A 20,715-nucleotide genomic window follows, 5' to 3' on the forward strand; every position below is an offset into this window, starting at 1 on the left:
AAAAGCTTCTTTTATAATGTCATTTTTACCTGTACTTGTGAGTCAGGAGACTCTAGCAAACAGATGAGAATTGGGAGAGCACCTTGTTGAAACAAAAGTTGCTGGATCCAGTCTGAAAGGGAACAAAGAGGCAATAACATGGTGCCTGTAATGTTACTGTACGCTACTGAACATTACTTTCATCACAGATTGCACATTAAAAGGTCAGAAAATATAATATTTTAGGGAAATCGGGAGACGAGATAAGAAAAATAATTGTTTTACTGCAATTATCTGTATTTTCTCTTGGTTTTAACAGCAATATTGCCAAGATAAGTAACCCATTGCCAAAGATGGGAAGGGTGTCAATGATATATTGCTAAAACACATGTGGTGTCAACTTGGAACTCATTTATATGGATGCTAATAGAGCTTTTTAGGGTAAATGAGATATTTAAGGAGTGGTTTTAACAATCCCCCATCCTCTCCAGTAAGTCTGCAGTGAGTGGGGATTCAAACCCAGGTTTCCTAAGTCTTAGGATGTCACTCTGTCTGCTACTGGGTTCCAGCTAAAATATGCCTGTATGAAAATGGCATCAAAGCTATCTATCATAGGAAACTCATCCCAATGAAGTCACGCTTATATATAATCTGGATACAACTAGGAATAAAAGTTACATCTCATTTAAACTTCTGTACAAAATGGCAGTACGTCATTCACCTAAGAGTCCATGAAAGAGTGCATCTGACTGTAAGATCCCACATATTATACAATCTACAACAAAATTCATCTGTTTCCTTAGTAGTGTCTAAAGACCTGCTGAAGCATGTTTTCACTAAACTGTTCTACCACAATCCAGGGCCAAATAGTATATTACATATATGCAGTATGTCATTAGAAGAGAGTGAAATCATTAAGTTTTGAAATGTCTGGTTATCATAGAAGGAGCTTTTCAAATCTCTGATAATTCAGAAAGCTTGCTTTATTTTGTTATTAGTCACTGGGAAGTAAGTACAGTCTTTGCTTGTAAATATGACTGCTTTCAAGAAGACCTGCCTGGATCATGTCTCTGGAATGCAAATGGATTTCAGCTACTAATGACGAGCTATCTGTAATACACAGTTTGGCCCTTAAATTAAAAATACCAATGAAATACAAAGTGACAAGCCCTTCATTTCCCAAAAAGAGTAATATCAGCGATATGTTTTTCCTACTATCATTATTGGTTACTAGAGAGGTAGCCATGTTTAGCTTGTTACAAAAGACCAAAGAGTTTTATGGTACTTACTGTTCATCTCAAGAGTGTCACAAAACTCTGTGTTACTATATTGGAACATTTGAAATAAACCGTAATACCTGATTGTGTGAGGTTGAAAATAGCTCCAACTGCATTTTGCTGGACTCTTGGATTGTAAGATTTAGAAAGGGCAAGTAATGGTATAACTCCTCCTGCTGTAGCAATGGCTTCCCGGCTGACATCTGAGGAAACAGAATGAAAGAGAAGTAAATGTTTTTTTCTTGCTGAGAGAGAAGTACCTGTACTACCTTCAGAGTACTCTAAAGGAAGAGATCAGTTTTAGCAGTTCTGTGACAGAAGATGGGAATCATCATCATATACTATCAAGTCAATTCTGACTTATGGTGACCCTTTTAAGAGTTTTCCAGGTACAGCATATGAGTACCAAGCATACTAAGAAAGGGTGGGAGCTCTGGATTGATTGATTGATTGATTGATTTGATTTGATTTATTTTTTTCAGAGATTTCTATACCACACAGCTTAGTGAAAGCCACTATTCTGGGTGATTTACACAAGAAATATTAGATATAAGGATATTAGTTCAACCAACTCACCAAATCAAAAATCAGCATATGGCAACATATAAAACAGCATATACAGTAGAGTATGGGTCATGAATTAACCTCAGGGAAGTATGTGGCTAAAAGCCTCTCTATACTGCTCTGCCTTTCCTGGTTTCCTGAAAATGTGGAGGGAGGGAGTCTGGCATGCCTCCAATGGAAGTCCATTCCACAGGGATGGCTAACATTCCACCTGGATGCCTAACAGTCACTGCTACAAATATTTCTGTGAATGAGGTTGTCCCATAGGTTGCTGGGAGGCAACATCTGACCCAAATTGAGAACTGACGAAGGGGTGTTAAAGGCCCAGTTATGTTTTTCTGGTGAGTTCAGCCGTTGAGGGGATTCAGCGACCCACTGAAAAGCAGGGTAATGAGTTTTATTTGTGTCAGGGTCCAGCACCAGACACAGAAGCATCCACTATTAGATAGGTGGGGGTCCCGCTCATCTTTAGCTCTTGCCCTGCCCACTACTGCTGTGCAGCCTCCAGTAGAGAACACAGCCATGTGATCCAAAGGGAGGGCACTCACTTCTAGAAATCGTATATTAGCAAATTCCCCCAATTCAGCTTTAGGCTGGGAATGGTGTGAACACAGAACCTGTGCAGTAATGAGTAGTGTCATTTGGCAATGTCAAATCTTTTAAGGTTTTGGAGAAAGAATAATAATCACAGCATCAATCTCCATGGGCCTTCTGAGGTCTCTCCCACACATCAGGTACTGACACAGCGTCTGTTCCCTCCTTTGTCCAAAGGTAAGCTCCCAGCTCATCCACTCAAGCATCCCGTACCATGATTAACAAAAGCTAAACAAAGCACATTAATATTAGCATGCATATATTTTACATGCACGCATCAAACATGACTAATTTTTATTCATGCATATCTTGATTGGGAAAGGGGTGCATCCCAGCTGCGAAGAAAGTTATTCCAACCTAAACACAAAGCCTAAATACTAAATCACCCTTGAACGAAATTCACACACAATCCTTTAAATGTTTTAATCATGCACACCTGAGACAGCGAGTGTCATGATGCAGGCACAAGAATTACACTGGACGGTGGTGTCGTCTGAGTCAAGCAGTTCCAGAATTGGGTCAAGTAAATCCATTTGCATGACATGTTGTTTGCTGACTGTTTGGGAATAAAGGCAATCATAAATAATTTAAAATACGACTATTTCAAAAGCTTCTTTCATTTGGCTATATGCTATGACAGGGGTCCCCGACCCTTGGTCCACGGTCCTGCGCCAGTCCGTGGGCTTCCTTGAATTGGGCCGTGGACATGGATCTCTGGCACCCCACACACACACACACGCGCACGGAAGGCGCGAGCATGACACGCCCCTCCACAAAACGTGACACGCCCACCCGCGAGGGTGCCACCTGCACCCCCCGCACACAGAGCCTGCACCCCCCAACCGGTCCACAATCCGAAAAAAGTTGGTGACCACTGTGCTATGGGACAGGTGGCAAAAGATTACCATTATCATCCAATATCAGCCTGGCAAGGGAAAAAATGTACCCCTTGGTGGCCAGCATGATTATGCTCCATCAGCAAGAAGCAAAAGCTCTCCTGTGACTTTATATCCCTCACCCCACTCGCAGAAAATTTTATGGGAGCAAGAACCAATTCCATTTACTGCTATTCATGTATCCTATCCTACAGGACAGCTACAGCAATCCCTAAAGGCATATTTCAACTGGCATGTGAATGAAGGGAACCTCAAAATCTTAGGCAAATTACTACAGTGGTGCCCCGCTAGACGATGATAATCCATTCCACTGAAATCGCTGTTTAGCGAAATCATCATCTAGCGAAAAGCATTTCCCCATTGGAATGCATTGAAACTTGTTTAATGCGTTCCAATGGGGAAGAATCGTCATTGTCTAGCAAAGCTCGGCCATAGGAAAGCCGCTTTGCGAACCACCGATCAGCTGTTTAAATAGCTGTCTTGCAAAGCTTAGGTCCCGAAAACACCTGTTTTGCAAGCACGAAGGGAGCTGTCAAAATCGTTGTGTAGCAAAAATCGGTTTGTGAAGCAGGGACTAAACATTGTCCAGCAAAATTCCCCCATAGGAATCACTGTTTTGCAAATTGCTATAGCGACTGCAAAAAGTCAATGTCTAGCGAAAAAACTGTCATGTGGGGTAACTGTCTAGGGAGGCACCACTGTATATTTATCTTGTCAGGAAGAGATCTCCCAAACATTTAACTCACCATTTCCTTCCAGTAAGAAATTGAGAAGGGACAAAGATGAAATCTGCTGAACTTCCAAGTCATTAGATTTCAGCAATGCATAGTAAGTTTCCAAATGCTCTGGAGGCAGTTGGATATTCACTGCAAGAATAAGAGGAAATGCTGACAAAAATCATTTCTGGAAGTCTTTGACTATCTGAGATCTTGTGCATAACAGGAGTGACACCTATCTCCACTTTTTTGGGACCTCCAAAGTCTCCATATTAATTCTGGCCATACAAATTCATGGGATGTGAACACTGCACAAATATACTGATTTTGGCAAAATGCAGGCCATTGTGCATATAAAGTTCCATAACAATAGCATTCACAGTACAGAGATAATGCCCTGTTGTTTACTGGAATAGGAGCCTTTGAGGAGAGAATTGAGGTAATATTATTTCATCCATCCATCCACTAGCGCTATGTATCACCTGAACTGGCATAACTGCTGAACGTTCATGAAGTAGAATATACCCTTTGACTGTGCAGCCAATATATATATATATATATATATATTTGACAAAGGTATTTGTGATACAGAGGTTTTAGAAATGAACTCAGCTGGATTTGGGGAAAATGTTTTGTTTCTCTAGATTTCTGTGAATTTTAAAAAGCATGTAGAACAGATCTTACTTACTGTATTGACTCATCTGTAAATAATAGGCAGCAGCAGACATTTGTAAGCCAGGATTCTCTGAATATGCCAAAGTCCTCAGAGCCTCAAGAGAGACCTTGCTCAGCGGTGATGCTTCAAAACCTGAAGACATTATCACGACAGAGTTCAATTTGCATCAGAAAAACTTGTGTGTATCTGAATAACCCAAATATAAAGTAGTAGAAAAACCGCATCATACAAAATTTGATATAAAAATATTTATAATTTTTATATTTGATTTGAAGTTAGCCTACTAGATCAAGTTTAATCAGTTGCTTGAAAAACATTTACTAGCCAACATTTACTCTTTTTGCTTTTATGATTTAATATCTTATTGTTCCTTTAGTAAGTTTTATTTACTGGAATTATTTTCCTCCTAATTCTTTTACACCAATTAATCTAATTTCTCTTTGTTGTTGTTTGATCTGTCCTTCACCTTGTAGAGAAAAAGTGACTTTTTAAAATAGGATCCATGTGATATCAGAAGAACAAGTCATGACATAAACAAAAATGAGATGGGTCACAACAGCTCAGCAGAGTAAGCTGAATGCAAACTCAAATGCTAATCACATAACTGGATCATAGAATCAAGAAGTTGGAAGAGGCCTTTGAGGTCCATCAAGTCCAACATCCTGCTCAAAAAAGGGATCCAAATCAAAGGATATCTGCCAGGTGGTTGTCTAAATTTCTCTTGAATGCCTCCAGTGTTGGAGCACTCACCACCTCTCAAGATAATTGGTTCCATTGCTGTACTGCTCTAACAGTTAGGAAGTTTTTCCTGACATTTAACCAAACAAATCCTTTTGTATGACAACCTTTCAAGTACAGTATTTGAAAAATGCTATTATATCTCCCCTTAGTCTTCTTTACTCAAGGCTAAACATATCCAGTTCTTTCAGTCTTTCCTCATAGGGCTTGGGTTCCAGCCCCCTGATCATCCTTGTTGCCCTCCTCTGAACTTGTTCCAATTTGTCAGCATCCTTTTCAAAGTGCGGTGTCCAAAACCCGACACAGTACTCAAGATGAGGTTTAACCAGTGCCAAACAGAGAACTAGCACTTCACGGGGGTTGGAGACTATACTTCTCTTATTATTATTGTTTAGTCGTTAAATCGTGTCCAACTCTTCGTGACCCCATGGACCAGAGCACACCAGGCCCTCCTGTCTTCCACTGCCTCCTGGAGTTGGAACGGTCAGGACCCAGTCTCCTGTTGGAGAGCATTTGGTCGGCGGATAGAGAGCAATTAGAGTATCTGAATCTCCTTTACAGCTGGGTAGAGTCCAGATGACCTCAGCCAGGAAGTATTACAGACCCCTTCTCACAAGTCTATCCTAAAAAGATACTTGATTGCACTTAATTAAGTTCAGCAAGAACACACACATGAGCTTTGTAGTCGCCAGATCTATCAAAGCTCAGGCAGATAGGACTCTGTAGCATTCTGTGGCCTCACAATCTCTCTGGAAGCAGGCTCAGCAGACTTGCTGTTCAAAAGACCATTCTTAAGGAGTTTTAAGAATACTTTTATTGAAAAAATAAAGTCTTTATAAATATTCAGTTTGTTGCATAAGAAAGCATAAGTTACATTTCCATAGAGTATTACAGTGAAATCTAGGCATCACTCACTAAGCAAAACTATAGCTAAAATTTCTAAGAAGCTTCTTTAAGAGTAGGCATAGGGTATAGCCCCCCTCTCCTCTCTGAGGTTCTACATTCCAATTCCCTTTGATCTAACATAGGGAAAAAAGATTCAAAATGGCTCCTAAGCCTCTCTATAGTCTAAGGAACAGTCCACATGGCACAAACTCCATTTTCTACTTTTTTTGACGTCACCCTTCCTCTTCGTCTCTCAAGATGCTGACCAACAGGCGATTAGGAAAGTCCGTTCTCATCCCGCCTTCTGTTCCCAAGAGAAATTCAGATGTTGTTTTCCTTCTCGTCTCGGATCTAGACAACATGTGTCTTCATGCCTTATCGTCTCCTGATATGGCTGGATACAAGGAAGTTTCCCATCGGCTCATGAAGAAAACATTCCTATCATATAAAATCATTCCTACACAGAACCATTATGGAACCATTTTACATTTCCTCATAACTATATAAATCATCTTCATACAAGTTTTTAACCCACTACTCTTGCCTTCACACTTTCACAAGATCAGGGTCTTTTCCAGAGAGTCTTCTCTTCTCATGAGATGGCCAAAGTATTGGAGCCTCAGCTTCACGATCTGTCTTTCCAGTGAGCACTCAGGGTTGATTTCCTTCAAAATGGATAGGTTTGTTTTCCTTGCAGTTCAGGGGACTCTCAAGAGTCTCCTCCAGCACCACAATTCAAGAGCGTCAGTTTTTTGGCAGTCAGCCTTCTTTGTGCTCCAGCTCTCACTTCCATATATTGCTACTGGAAAAAACATAACTTTGACTATGCAGACCTTTGTCGGCAAGGTGATGTCTCTGCTTTTTAAGATGCTGTTGAGGTTTGTCATCGCTTTCCTCCCAAGAAGCAGGCGTCTTTTAATTTCATGGCTGCTGTCGCCACCTGCAGTGATCATGGAGCCCAAGAAAGTAATACTTCTGTTAATGCAGCCTAAAGTATCATTTGCCTCTTTTTGCAGCCACATCACGCTGTTGGCTCGTATTCCAATATCTTTTTCGCTCATAGTTTTAAACCATTGAACTGCAGTTATCTATGTTCAAAAAACAACAAAACAATAACCCAGAAACAAAAATATTAGTACAAACTCACATTATGCTTATAATGAACTTCACTAGCAATTAAGATATCTGTGGCACATAAAGACTAACAAATCTGTTACAGCGTGGACTTTCATGAGCTATAGCCCCCTTCAGAAGGACTGTTGTCAAGAAAATGTGTGGACAAAGAAATAAAGTATTTAACTTATTGGGTGAGCATCCCACACTAGCCTGCCTAATCTTAATGGAGAGATCGTTCTAAATGTGGTATGGAAAGTAGCTCCTGCTCTTCAGAAAAAACAACACCAAAGGTCTCTGGACGGCTTTCAACAATTAAAATTCAACTAAAATACAATAAAAGATAAAATGATTAAAATACAATGAAAATTGCCACCTTGCCACCTCAGTCCTCTCTATGCCTCACTGAGCTGAGGGCTGTGCTCTCACAGTGATGTAATGTAATCAGAACTTCATAAGCAACTGAAATCACCTTTCTGGTGTAATAATTTCCAAAGGGACTACCATGTTAGTCTGCCCCAGTAAAAACATCGGCACACTCCTACTTATTTATTTATTTAACTTATATGCCGCCCACACTACCCAAAGGTCTCTGAGCCACTGCCTTACCTACATATCACAACAAGAGGTGCTGTACTAAAAACATACTCTGGTTTCTCTTCAGATCGCATAAATCTCTCTACTAAAAACATGAATGTAGATCATATGAAAGTATTTCGAAACTTTAATTTACCTAGTCATATTACTTAGGTTCTGCTTTCAATAATCACTTAGGTGAGCACAGACAATGCAGCATCAGAATTAGAAAAGTTAAATATTTTGGCATGTATCTGAGGAGGTACCATGTCAAATGAGAGATGAATATAAAAGAATATTGTTTCTTATTTCAAATTTTATTTTTCTTAAAGATCATCATTTGGTGCCACTGACACTTATTTCTCACCTTCTTTTAATCAGCACTCACCTGAACAGCAGAAGTGTAAACAACTCTTTACCCTATTTCGTCTGTGACCACTGAACTGCACAATCCAGAGGATCGATCGATCGATCGATCGATCAATCGATCTATCTATCTGTCTGTCTGTCTGTCTGTCTATCTATCATACTGCACCAATTGGTGACAAACACAGTTCTGAGCTTTTTACATCCAAAATGAAACAGATATAACACAAAACAAAATAAATCTAAATAGTATACCAAATATTAGCACCACATAAACAAATAAGCCAACCCACAACTAATAAATTAGAAAGCAGGAAAGTAAACCCCGCCCTTAGCTGCCCCAGTTTCACATGCAAAAATGTCTCACCTTTTTCAATGTGCTGCAAAAACTCCTGGGCGATTTCTTCTTCTTGAGTCTGAAAAGCAGGCTTGTATAGCTGTCTGGTTTCAAAGTTTTTCCGCTTCAGACAAGGGCAGTTAAGGACTTGGGTCAAACACTCCTTAATGTCAAACATCAGGTCCACTGAGAATTTTTTCACTCTGAGAGCAAAGTCACAAAGCAACTGGACACATTTTGCACACAGCTGTCCCATTCTTAATGTTGTGATCCACAGAAAACCAGAATGCACAAGGACTGAGCGCTTGCAGCTCCACACTTTGTTTTCTTTCTGCAATGCTCCCTAATATTGGCAGATCTTGGTCTAGATAGCACTACGCATAAATATCTAAGACAGACGTTGGGGGGGGGGGTGACAAGCTAAAACTATTTCCTGTGATCACACTGCACAACAGATTAATATCTAACTGTAGTTTTCTATACAAAAGTTTAAGACATCGTTTCTAAAGCCTGGATCACAGTCAGAAACAATCACCTTTCCCTGCTTCACATCAAAGAAAAAAATCAGATGATCAAGAACAGTATATTCAGAATCTACCTTTGTTCTGAGGCAAACCAAACATGTTTTGAATGGTAAAACTAAGCACAACTGTTTTGAGAGACTAGCAACAGCCTCTGGAATAGTAAACAAAGGAAGGTAATGCCTTTGTAGCATGACATCACAGGTGAGGGCACCTGCTAGTCCCCACCTCTACCGCGGATCTGCCAATCACGGAAGACAAAAAGAGTTAAACAAACAGGTAATTCTAGTTCCTTCTAGACTAAAACAATAGTAGCATATGAACTGGCAAATAGCTTTGAGTACTTCATGTCTCCAAAAACAAAATACATGTGCCACAGTAATTAAAAGATGGTTTGTATTTCCCCTTCAATGTACAAAAACGCAGGCCCACAAATGAATTGAAGGGAAATGTGCACCAAACATTTGGAAGCCTTATTCTAAACAAATGTGTATTGACAGAACGAACATAAAGATTTCATTAACAAACTGAAAAAGGCCAGAATTAGGAATGTCAAAATATCTTGCATTTCTCCAGATCGCACCTATATTTCCTTCCTTGTTCCCATTGCACAATAAGAAATAGTTCACCAATCCCTTCTTCTAGGAGCATTCTGGAACATGTAGCTTGCACAAGACCATGCAGCCTGGCTTGTCTTCTGCAAGTCACAGTGGGTATTCAGATTCCTGATAGGTGCTCCAACTCATTCTGCTATCTAGGTAGTTGACTATATATTGCCCACCTCTTATCTAAGTTCTAAAACATGTACAATTACAACCTTTTCTTGTAAAATAAAGAGACAGGTGCTGCTTATTTGCTGTTTTGTTCTGCCTCTGAGTAAAGAGTGCCACCTACTGATATGCTCCATCAATAGAGACATACAACATACAAGTTCAATCATCAATCCAAATGGAAACTGTAGCCAAGAAATCAGAAGACTAAGACTTGGAGCAGTGAAGGAATCAGAAAAGATTATCAAGTGCAAGGTGTCACTGGAGACCAAGACCATCCACTCTCTTGTATTTCCAATCACCTTGTATGGGTGTGAAAGCTGAAATGGACTGCCAGAAAGACAAACAATTGGGTCCTAGAGCAAATAAAGCCTGAACTATCTCTGGAAGCAGAAATGTTGAAACTGAGACTGCCTTACTTTGGGCACATAATGAGAAGACTAGATTCTCTAGAAAAGACAACAACGCTGGGAAAAGTGGAAGGCAGCAGAAAAAGAGGAAATCCAAATACAAGATTGATTGACCTCCTAAAGCAGGTGGGCTTGCTGGAACTGGGCCACAGATATGGATCTCCACACACACACACCTTTATCCCAAATAACTGACTAGAGCATATCTAGAACCAGGCAAGGATGTTTAACATCATCTAAGCAGGACTATAAACTGAGGACAACCTCTTCCTCCAACCACTAGGTAATACTTTTGGTTTCATCAGACTTGGCTCACCTCATATGTACACTATGAGTATATGGGGTTCTGAGTAACTATCCAAGAAATTTGAGAAACCTTTTAATCTACATCCTTGGGGTGAAAGCTGAAACCTGCTACCTCCCCGCAGGCCCACTTTAGAACTTACTTAAAACAGTAGAGTTCGGACTCAGAAGAAACTAAGCCACACATCTACCCATTAGTTTTGGAACATTTGCGTTTCTTCTGCATCACCCCTGGATCTGCAATGCCCAGCCTGACAGACTTCTGTAAGAGTCAAAATATTGCTTCTGTTTCTGATATTTTGATGGCCTAATAAAGATATTGCTCATAGTTTGAAAGACCACTGTTAACAACCCATGACAATGGGTGGATAAGGACTGCAACCACCCCCAGTGCTTTGTCCATCTAACCAGTGTATTCAGACCAGAGGGAAGTGAAACCAGTATGGAGGATATATCAGGGATCTGCTACCAACTTCCTCAGACTGAAGAAACTACTTGGATGAATAGTGAAATGTTTCAACCTAACAAGAAAGAAGTCTAGTTGCCATGACTCAGCTTCTAGATAACCTCATCTGGATGACTGAGAATCTTCACAGATGTGTTACATTGCAATATGCATTTACATCCACCGAGGCACAGCTTCAATCAATGATAAATTGCTAAAAACCTTCCTTCACTATTATATTACACTGTTCTCTTTTATGGCATTATGATGCATTCAGACATGGGCATAAAAAGTAAAGGTAAAGGTTCCCCTTGACAATTTTTGTCCAGTCGTGTCCGACTCTAGGGGGCGGCACTCATCCCGCTCTTCAAGCCATAGAGCCAGCGTTTTGCCCGAAGACAATCTTTCCGTGGTCACATGGCCAGTGCGACTTAGACACGGAACACTGTTTACCTTCCCACCGAGGTGGTTCCTATTTATCTACTTGCATTTGCATGCTTTCGAACCGCTAGGTTGGCGGGAGCTGGGACAAGCGACGGGCGCTCACTCCGTCGCGTGGATTCAATCTTACGACTGCTTGGTCTTCTGACCCTGCAGCACAGGCTTCTGCGGTTTAGCCCACAGCGCCACCACGTCCCGTTACACATGGGCATAGGACCCTTTAAAAAGTTCAAATTGTGTAGTGCAGAGATTCAGTGCCACACTTACTTATTGAAAGACAGGAGGGAAGTTACTACTACTCAACCCAACCAACTCAAAAGGGTTGTGAACTTCTTCAAAGAAAGGAACTTTACAACGACCTCAGTACACACATAAATGCAGATACAGTATATTTAATCTTGGAAGCTGAACCACTAGGAAACAAGCAAGGTAATGTACTGGAGCAAAATCCACATTACAATCTCTATTCGGTTATATTAACCTGAATACACAAGAATGCAAAAAAAACAACAACAACAACAACACGTGTTTGGAGGTGGGCTAATTCACTTTTTTGTTGTTGGCTACAATACATGATGCAAAGGGAGATCCAAATCGGGTCCAGAGGCCCCACTCCATCAGTCCGAAGTTTCTTCTCTTCTCCTCTAGGGCGCCTATTTTTCGGATGTCCGAATCCATTCGGATGGGCGACCCTTTCACCCTCTCTAACCTGTTTCTAACGGTTATAGCGAAGTTCAACGGCGGTGGCACTAAAAACTCGTGACAATACCCGCCTAAACGACTAGTAAATAGGCTCAAGAAAACCTGATGGCATCTGCCAGTCCGTTCAGTTCGTTCTGCGTCGCCCAGTCGGAACCGATTTATAGCGAGCCTAATAGGGCTTTTACAGTAAGCGAGGTACAGTATTTATGGCGCGGTTTTACTAGTTCCACGCCCCCCAGGGAGCTCTCATGGCCAAGCACAAACCCTTAGCTCCAGAATCCTAGCTCGTCATTCGGTCTACTACACCGTTACTGTTATATTTACTTTTTGCAATTTTTTTTACAACAACCAAAAAAAAAACCCCTCCCAATTTTCTTGCCTCGCCTAAAGATTTAGTCCTCCCACGACAAACTACACGCGCACTCGCACAACTTGCCCCTTCCTACTTCATTGCCCAGAAAAAAAAACATCACGTGATACTAAAAGCTAGAAGCCTGCGGGGGTTACGTCATTCACATTCGCCATCTTTTCTATGGGCAACAGCGAGCGCCGAATAAATAAGAGGTGATTGCTGACGTTTCTCTTCCTTTCCTGTGGCCCGTCCTAAGAGGAAGTGACGTATGCGCGGTCGTCTAACGTCGCAAAAACTGGTTTCTCTATGATTCTCCCCCTCCCTCCATTTCTCTTCCTTCACGGAGGCTGGAAATGGCCGCCGAGCAGTGAGAGTCGAACGCGAGGTGTCCCCCTCAAAAAGGTAAAACGGAGCCGGGTAAGCGTTCGAATGGCTGGATTAGGGTGGAGACCGTGAGGCCTGGTCTTGTTCCTTGGCTTCGCCCGGCTTCGGTGGACGTTAATTTCGCTCGGACGCCATGGTGACGACCTCGCTTTCTCTTCCCCCCTCCCGCTCCTCGCGCTATGGCGTGAGACTCCTTGGTAGCCCGCCAAGGCCTCTCCCGCCTCCCATCCAGTTTCTGGGCTCTTTCTAATGTTCTGGGCTCGACCTCTGGGAGTCCTTCCCCTCCCCCGTTTTGCTCCCTCGAGTTGCGGGGGGGCCGCTGGATTGGTCGAGGAAGGCAGGTTTTCCTGGGCACTCTGTCGCTGCGAGCGCCGCTTTCCTCGGAGTGGGCCCGGCCGCTCCCTCTCCTTTGGCCTCCTTTTCTCTCCCCCATTTCCCTCCAGGGGCAGAGGATCCTTAGCCGGGCCCGTGAGGCGTGGCCAAAGGACTGCTGGGGAGGGGAGGGGGAGAAAGACTGGCGTCTGTTTCACGCAAGGCGAAGGAGGGGGCGCTTTCTGGCGTTTAGCTGAGGCAGGGCGACGATGCCTGATCCTGTTCTCCGTTCCGCCTCTCTTCTCCCCGTGGCTTCGCTAGCGCCGACCGAGTAAAGATGACGGATGAAGGGCGAAGACCTGCGCTTTCGTTTTCCGCCGCGTTTGTTCCCTCTGAGGCAGCTGTGGGCCCCCTTCTCCTGTTAATTTTTTTTAACGCGCTCCCTGAACACACGTCAGTTGCAGATCTAAAGAAACAGGTTATCGTGAAGCTGCACTTTTAGGCAGCAGCTCCCTATTGAGGGTGGGTTTGGTAACAAACGTGGCTGATTATTCCTACCTTTGTTCTATTTTCAGGGCAAAGTGTTTTGCTTAACTCCTGCAATTTTGTCCTTTTTGGAGCAAGTTAGTTCAAGTTAAGTTTGCTCCTATATGATCACTGACGAGTACAGTATTCCCAGATGTTTATGCTTTCAGAGAAAAGAAATAGGCTATAAGAATGAGAGATGTACAGATTTCAATTTTTGGAGTATATGCAATTCCCATCAGGATGATACATATGCAAGGAAAAGAAATCCTATCATTCTTATTACAGTTCCCAATCTAGATAATTTTTAGAATTGAATTTTAAAAGAAGAAACAGATCTTCTCACCTGTAAGTTGCTATAACTCTAGCAGTATCATCTAACCATTGTAGTTATGGAATGTTCTTTGAGAACAACATAATTAAGGCAGAACAGAATGTAATTCATTTCCCATGCTAGCAAGTACTTATTACCTGTCTAATTCTCTACAGTGGGGTCTTGACTTGAGAACTTAATCCATATTGGAAGGCGGTTCTCAAGTCAAAAAGTCTGTAGGTCACGTCTCCATTGACCTACAGTGCATTGAAAACCAATTAATCCCGTAACAGGCCGTTTTTGTTCCATTTTGGTTTTTTTTCTGGTCTGTAAGTCAATTCTCAGGCTGCAAGTCAAATCTAAATTTTGCGGCCAGAGAAGTCTGTAACTCAAAAAGTCTGTAAGTCAAGGGTCCACTGTCTGCTGGATTTCTTTGTCCAACAATTTTGATTGGATGCAGGGTTTTTCACAGAGGCTTGGGGAGCAGTGCATGCAAATATGATTGGCACTTTTACATAGTTTAAGGCAAGAGACTTAGATTCAGATTCTCCATTTTGGGCCTTCAAAGATGTATGTTGAAGCAGTGTTAGTAATTCACTGTGGTGTATGTACAGTGGTGCCTCGCATAGCGAGGTTAATCCGTTCCGGATTAACCTTCGCTATGCTGAAGCATCGTTGAACGGATCAAAAAAACCAATTGGAACGCATTAAACATCGTTTAATGCGTTCCAAATGGGCCAAATACTCACCGTTCAACGAAGCTTCGTAATGGCCGGCAGCCATTTTCGCGCCCTCGCCTCGCTTAACAAGGGCGCGAAAACGCTGCGCGTGGCCATTTTGGGCCATTTCCGGGCTTCCGGCGGCCATTTTGGCCGCCGAACAGCTGATCGTCGGGCTTCGTTTTGCGAAGATCGGTAAGCGAAACGCTTACCGGTCTTCGCAAAGCGAATTGTGCCCTATAGGAAAAACGTTAAGCGATCGCATTAGCGATCGAAAAAACGGATCGCTATGCGATTTCATCGTTATGTGGTGCGCTCGTTAAGCGAGGCACCACTGTATTTCCCCTGAAATATGATTCAAAAACACTTTAAAATGCTGTGTATCTAACATATAGCAGTGGTTCCCAAACTTGGGTAACCCAGTGTTCTTGAACCGCAACTCCTAGAAACCTCAGCCAGCACAGCTAATTGTGAAGGCTTCTGGGAGTTGCAGTCCAGGAACACCTGGGTTATCCAAGGTTGGGAACCAGTGACTTATAGTATGATATGCTTTGATAGTACATTAGGACCCCCATATCTGTCAGTGATCCAATCCATGATTCACCACAAATTCCTGAAACCACGGATAGTACTGAATCCTATATACAAACATACAAGGAGGCAGGACAAAGGCCACAAGGCCCACCCACTTGTATGTTGTATATTGCAGGAGTCCCCAACCTTTTTCACCCCGTGGACTGGCTGGGGAAGGCGGAGCACCCCTGCACATGTGCGAACAGCGGCACGGTGCCTCGCACGTGGGTGCTTGTGCATATGCGCGAATGGCAGTGTGGGTCTTGTGCAGGCTTGCATGCACGAACGACGGTGCTTGCATGGGCACGCTGAAGCACACGCATGTGCAAATCAGCTGTGGGGAAGGAGGTCTGGCTCAGGCCTCGGACTGGCACCAGGCTGTGGACCGGGGGTTGGGGACCTCTGGTATATTGAACTGCAGTAAACAGCAGATAACTGAAACCAGGGATATGGGGGTCCCGCTTTACAGGTCACAGATCAATGTCAGATAGAAGTAGATCGTTTAATATTTTATAACTGTGAAATACTGTAGATGTATTGTTAGTGTATATAGAATTCAGCAGTATGTACACATGTATTAATTCAATCGTTACAGTAAGCCTATTAGACTTTGAACTAATGTCTTAAGCACAAAACTAGTAGATTGAAATGACTGCTTTCCCAAACTTATATCTTTAATACTTCAAGATATTTTAAAAACTTATGTAAGGTTAGAAACGACAGTTAAGGTAACAATACCTTTTTTTCATTTAAATAGGAAGTGATCTGAGTGAATTTTGCGTTCTTATTGTTGTGCAAGACTACAAGGTAAGATAAATAACAGGCTATTTTGAATTCTTGATGAAAGCCTTGAAAATAGATCTTAACTGGCCTTGGGGAGAATTGAAAATGGATATGCTGCATCAGTTTGGGAAGGGGAGGTCTTCAGCCTTCTACCAGCTCCATGGTCAGTTTACTTGAGCTGTGTAAAAGACAATGCAGCAATATCTGTGTGCATCTAAATGACAGGAGGGGTAGTCCTCTTAATGGGGAACAAATGCAAGAGTCCTTTTAGACACGAATTGACATACGTTTAGAAATCTGTCTATGGAGATTTATTGTGGCAGTACACATCTATGTTACACTGTGTAACTGTTACAGGATTTCAGCCATCATTTTGGTTTTCTGGTCATTATGCAGTAGGATTATGTCCAGTATTACTGTGATAAATAAAATCCTGTTTCTCAGTGTAGCAAGTTGCAGTAGGGCAGACCAATTAAATAGTGGTTGGTGAGTCAGATCCTCTGTAAATTCCATTGATTCAAACCCTGCTAAAGTAAGTCACAACCAGAGTAGGCCCACTTGAATCAGTGGAGCTTGTGGAGTTAACTTATCGACTCCCCATTGACTCAATTGGCTACTCTTGTGCAACTGACTACTCTGAGTGACATGATTTCAGCCTTTGTCTTCCATATTACCCTTGTTCAGGTATGGTTTTCAGATGAAAGAATCTGTGAAAATAAATCATATAGTTTGTTGACTTGCAATGCATTTGATTGTTTAAACATGTTTTCATGCATGTATCCGTTGATCCATGTTTGTTCCTTTAGAAGCGATCTAACTGAAATGAAGGTTGTCTTGTTTTACTGGTTTGTTGTTATTTCTAAATAGGTGTGAGCCAATCAGGAAGATGGGTCGTTCTAATACTAGATCACATTCTTCAAGGTCAAAGTCCAGATCTCAGTCTAGTTCAAGATCTAGATCCAGATCACACTCTAGAAAAAAGAGATACAGGTACTTTTTTGCATGTTTTTCTGTTGTGTCTGTTTTTTCTTACATTTGAAAATAAGACCTACTGGTGTTTTATAGTACCTGGGTGTCCTGAGAATCACAGATTTATTGGAAGTATTTTCAGATATAAAGCCAAATTACAGTTTAGTAGAGATTCAGATCCTTTTTTTGATTTTTCAGAAACCATTGCACTTCTCCATTTTACCACTGGTTCCAACCTGGGCACTAAAGTCAAAAGGGATTTGCTTCTGAGCAAACAAGATTATTCTGCACAGGCCCTTTTCCCTCTCCGTTACCCTCCACACTCCTGTTCTGGAAACCACTGGTTTAGTGTGATATAAATGAGCCTAGATTAGCCTTGGGTTCACAGCTCTTCTTCATGTAGACGTGAAGCATTTTTGAAATTTCTACATCTGTTGTGTGAAGCATCAAATGGTGGTTAATGTTGATTCTGGGATGTTTAAAATGAGGCAATTTGAAACCCAAGACTTAATTAGTTGAATTATTTATATAAGCCTAATCAGTGTTTTGGACTTGGATGTAACACTAATCTTCATTTACTGAAAAATGTAAGTGAAAGCTTCCAGCTACCTTTCATCTGTGCTGGAGAAGAAGGAGGGAAGAATATGATTGCAAGGCTTTCTTAGCCACATTCATGTTACTGTTTTAAACAAGACACTTGAAGGTCCTATTTATTTTAGAAGATGTGTTTTTGTCTTGGGTATTCATAGTTACTGGCTATAGTTGTGCAAGGAGTGGTTGTAGATTATTATATTACTGTAGCTGGTTGGATAGCTCAGTGGTTTAAGTATCTGGCTGAGGAGCCAGAGATTGGGAATTCAATACCACACTGTGCCTTCTGAGAAAAGAGCCAGCCTGTTTCCTCATGGGCAAGCTGTATAATACTACAGTGCCCACCGAAGAAGAGAATGGTGGACCAATTCTAAATATTTACACAGAAAACTCTGAAAAGGGTCACCATAAATTGGAATAAACTTGATAACATACAGTTATTGTTATATTATGCTTATTGTGAGCAATTTGTCAGTTAATCATTGAAAACTATTTTTCGTTCATTGGAATGTCTGTAAAAGACATTTCAAAAACATAGGAAGATCACATCTGAGATTTTTATCTTAAGTAAGAGGTGAGTTAGTGCACTTGAGGGCCAGATACTAGCCCCTGAACCTGCCATAGCCTGCAACAATCTTGAAAATTGTGAAAAACAGTTACTTTTTAAAAAGTCAAAGACGTTTGGAGGACCCTTGCAAAAACCACTACTCCCAAACACTTCTAAGAGGCCAAAACATTTTTCCTGCATTTTGCCATGTGGGGAGTTCTAGGGTAGGTTTGGGACCTCAGCATGCTTTCTGGGGGAGGGCTATGTTGCCAACAGGTATTGCCCACCCTTGTTTTAGGGATTGGCAGCCCAGTATCATCAAGATGTTGGGACTTCAGTTCTCACAGCCACTTGCTATATTACTGGTAGTTATGGTTTGGACACTTAATTTCTTTTTTGTTTTAGTTCTAGGTCTCGGTCTAGAACATACTCACGCTCTCGCAGTAGAGAGCGTGTTTATAATAGAGATTACCGCAGAGATTATAGAAATAATAGAGGAATGAGGCGTCCCTATGGCTATAGAGGAAGAGGTAGAGGATATTATCCAGGAGGCGGAGGACGATACCATCGTGGAGGTTATAGACCTGTCTGGAATAGAAGACATTCTCGAAGCCCTCGACGAGACCGCTCGCGTTCCAGAAGTCCAAAGAGAAGGTCAAGATCTTCCCAGAGATCTCGGAGCAGATCTCGACGATCCTACAGATCTTCCAGATCTCCAAGGTCCTCTTCATCTCGGTCTTCATCTCCATATAGCAAATCTCCTGTCTCTTCCAAAAGACGTGGGTCATCAGAAAAGCAAACAAAGAAAACTGAGGCAACCGCTTTGCAAGATAGCTCTTTAAAAAATAAATCACAAGAAGAAGAGAAAAATACATTTGAACATGATCCATCTGAGCCTCTAGATGATTTTAGTAAGTCAGCAGCAGCTTCAGGTGATATTTGGCCTGGCCTTTCAGCATATGATAACAGCCCAAGATCTCCCCATAGCCCCTCTATTGCCTCCCCACCTAGCCAGAGTTCTTCATGTTCTGATGCTCACTTACTTAGCACAGTTCACTCAGCAAAAGACACACCTCAGCACTCACATTCCATTCAGCATAGCCCTGAAAGGTCTGGGTCTGGATCCTTGGGAAATGGTTCTAGTCGCTACAGCCCTTCCCAGAATAGCCCACTGCATCACATTCCTACAAGGAGAAGCCCTGCCAAACCAGTTGCCTTGCAGAATGCTCCACGTGAGGAGACTCGCATACGATCTTTTTATGCAGAAGCTGGGGAACAAGAAAGTACAAAGGGTGCAAAGTTTCTTAAAAGGTAAGATCTGGAACCACAGAAATAAAGTTATTCAGTTATATAACAATTTAATATTTTATTAGTATATGTATTGTGCTTTTAAAAGTACTACATTTTATATTGTGATTTGATTCTGATTTGAAGGTGTATGCAAAATATTTGGTATTCATGATTCTTTCTGAATGAGGGTTGAAAAGATGTGTTCCCTTGGTATCTTGTAATGGTTTTATATGAAACTATAAAAGGAAAAAAGACAGATCATATTCCTCAATTTGGAAAAAAGAGAGAGCAATGTATATTAAGGATCCTTGTCAGAATTATTTCCTTAATCTTCTAGAGCTTTAAGAGAATTTGATGTACCATGTGCTTAAAAGTGTACATTTACACTCCAAACAATATGAGCTTGTTAAGCAGTAGAGCTGAAATACATTTTTCTCTTGGTGAATAAAGCATTATGATTAGAGATGGGCATTGATCAGAAAAATGGTGATCCATGATCAGTCAAGGTCAACAAATTACGAAGTTACAGTTTTTTTCTGATGAATCGACATATCAATTTATTGATTCATTTTTTACTTTAAAATCCTATAAAATGGCCCCTAAGCACCTAGAGACACCAAAATAGCAGGGAAGTTTCCTCTTGCTCTCCTCTACAATACCTCCAAGTTTGGTGAAGATCGGGTATCGGATGAGTTATACACCTACAAAGAAGGCCCCCCAGGAAAGTTCCCTCCAGGCACCTAGAAATGCCAACATTACAAAGAAGCTCCCCATGAGTCTCTTATACAGTATCTCCCAGTTTGGTGAAGATTGGGTTTCCCCAAGCTAGCTTCTAAGGGGCACTTTCCTGAGAAGACCCAATTCGTGGATGTGTAACTTGGGATGTCTGAAACCCAAACTTCACCAAACCTGGAGGGATTGTAGAGGAGAGCAAGAGGAAGCTTCCCTGCTATTTTAGTGTGTCTAGGTGCCGGGGAGGGGGTTATAGCCCAACAAATTGATGAATCAAAAATCACTAAAAATTTGTTGTTTTGTATTCATCAAGACT

The 20,715-nt window shown here is 41.7% G+C and overlaps 2 protein-coding genes across 13 annotated transcripts in view; one reads left to right on the forward strand and one right to left on the reverse strand.

The window, feature by feature from the left end:
- LOC110082664 (uncharacterized) overlaps positions 1-11,410 on the reverse strand; it is a 35,086-nt gene extending 23,676 nt beyond the window's left edge. Inside the window, exons 1-6 of one of the 2 annotated variants that reach the window (XM_020800429.3) lie at positions 8,748-11,410; positions 4,715-4,834; positions 4,057-4,176; positions 2,851-2,970; positions 1,337-1,459; positions 30-112 (exon numbers count right to left, since the gene is read on the reverse strand). In XM_020800429.3, the coding sequence (XP_020656088.3) occupies positions 30-112; positions 1,337-1,459; positions 2,851-2,970; positions 4,057-4,176; positions 4,715-4,834; positions 8,748-8,973 (792 nt within the window). In that variant the 5' untranslated portion in view covers positions 8,974-11,410. The remainder of the gene's footprint in view (positions 1-29; positions 113-1,336; positions 1,460-2,850; positions 2,971-4,056; positions 4,177-4,714; positions 4,835-8,747) is intronic. The other variant, XM_072996376.2, reaches the window with a different exon arrangement.
- A 1,481-nt stretch (positions 11,411-12,891) lies between these two features.
- Positions 12,892-20,715, forward strand: part of BCLAF1 (BCL2 associated transcription factor 1) — a 31,848-nt gene continuing 24,024 nt past the window's right edge. For 8 of the 11 annotated variants that reach the window (XR_013540602.1, XR_013540604.1, XR_012085836.2 and 5 more), the window contains exons 1-4: positions 12,892-13,063; positions 16,245-16,294; positions 17,138-17,260; positions 18,783-19,688. Coding sequence is in view for 6 of the 11 variants with exons in the window: in XM_020779436.3 (XP_020635095.2) it covers positions 17,157-17,260; positions 18,783-19,688 (1,010 nt within the window). In the remaining 5 variants the exon portion in view is untranslated. Of the gene's footprint in view, positions 13,079-16,244; positions 16,295-17,137; positions 17,261-18,782; positions 19,689-20,715 lie in introns of all 11 variants that reach the window. The other 3 variants (XR_013540603.1, XM_078383328.1, XM_020779465.3) reach the window with 2 other exon arrangements.

This window comes from Pogona vitticeps, chromosome 1, assembly GCF_051106095.1.
Source record: "Pogona vitticeps strain Pit_001003342236 chromosome 1, PviZW2.1, whole genome shotgun sequence".
Lineage (NCBI taxonomy): Eukaryota > Metazoa > Chordata > Lepidosauria > Squamata > Agamidae > Pogona > Pogona vitticeps.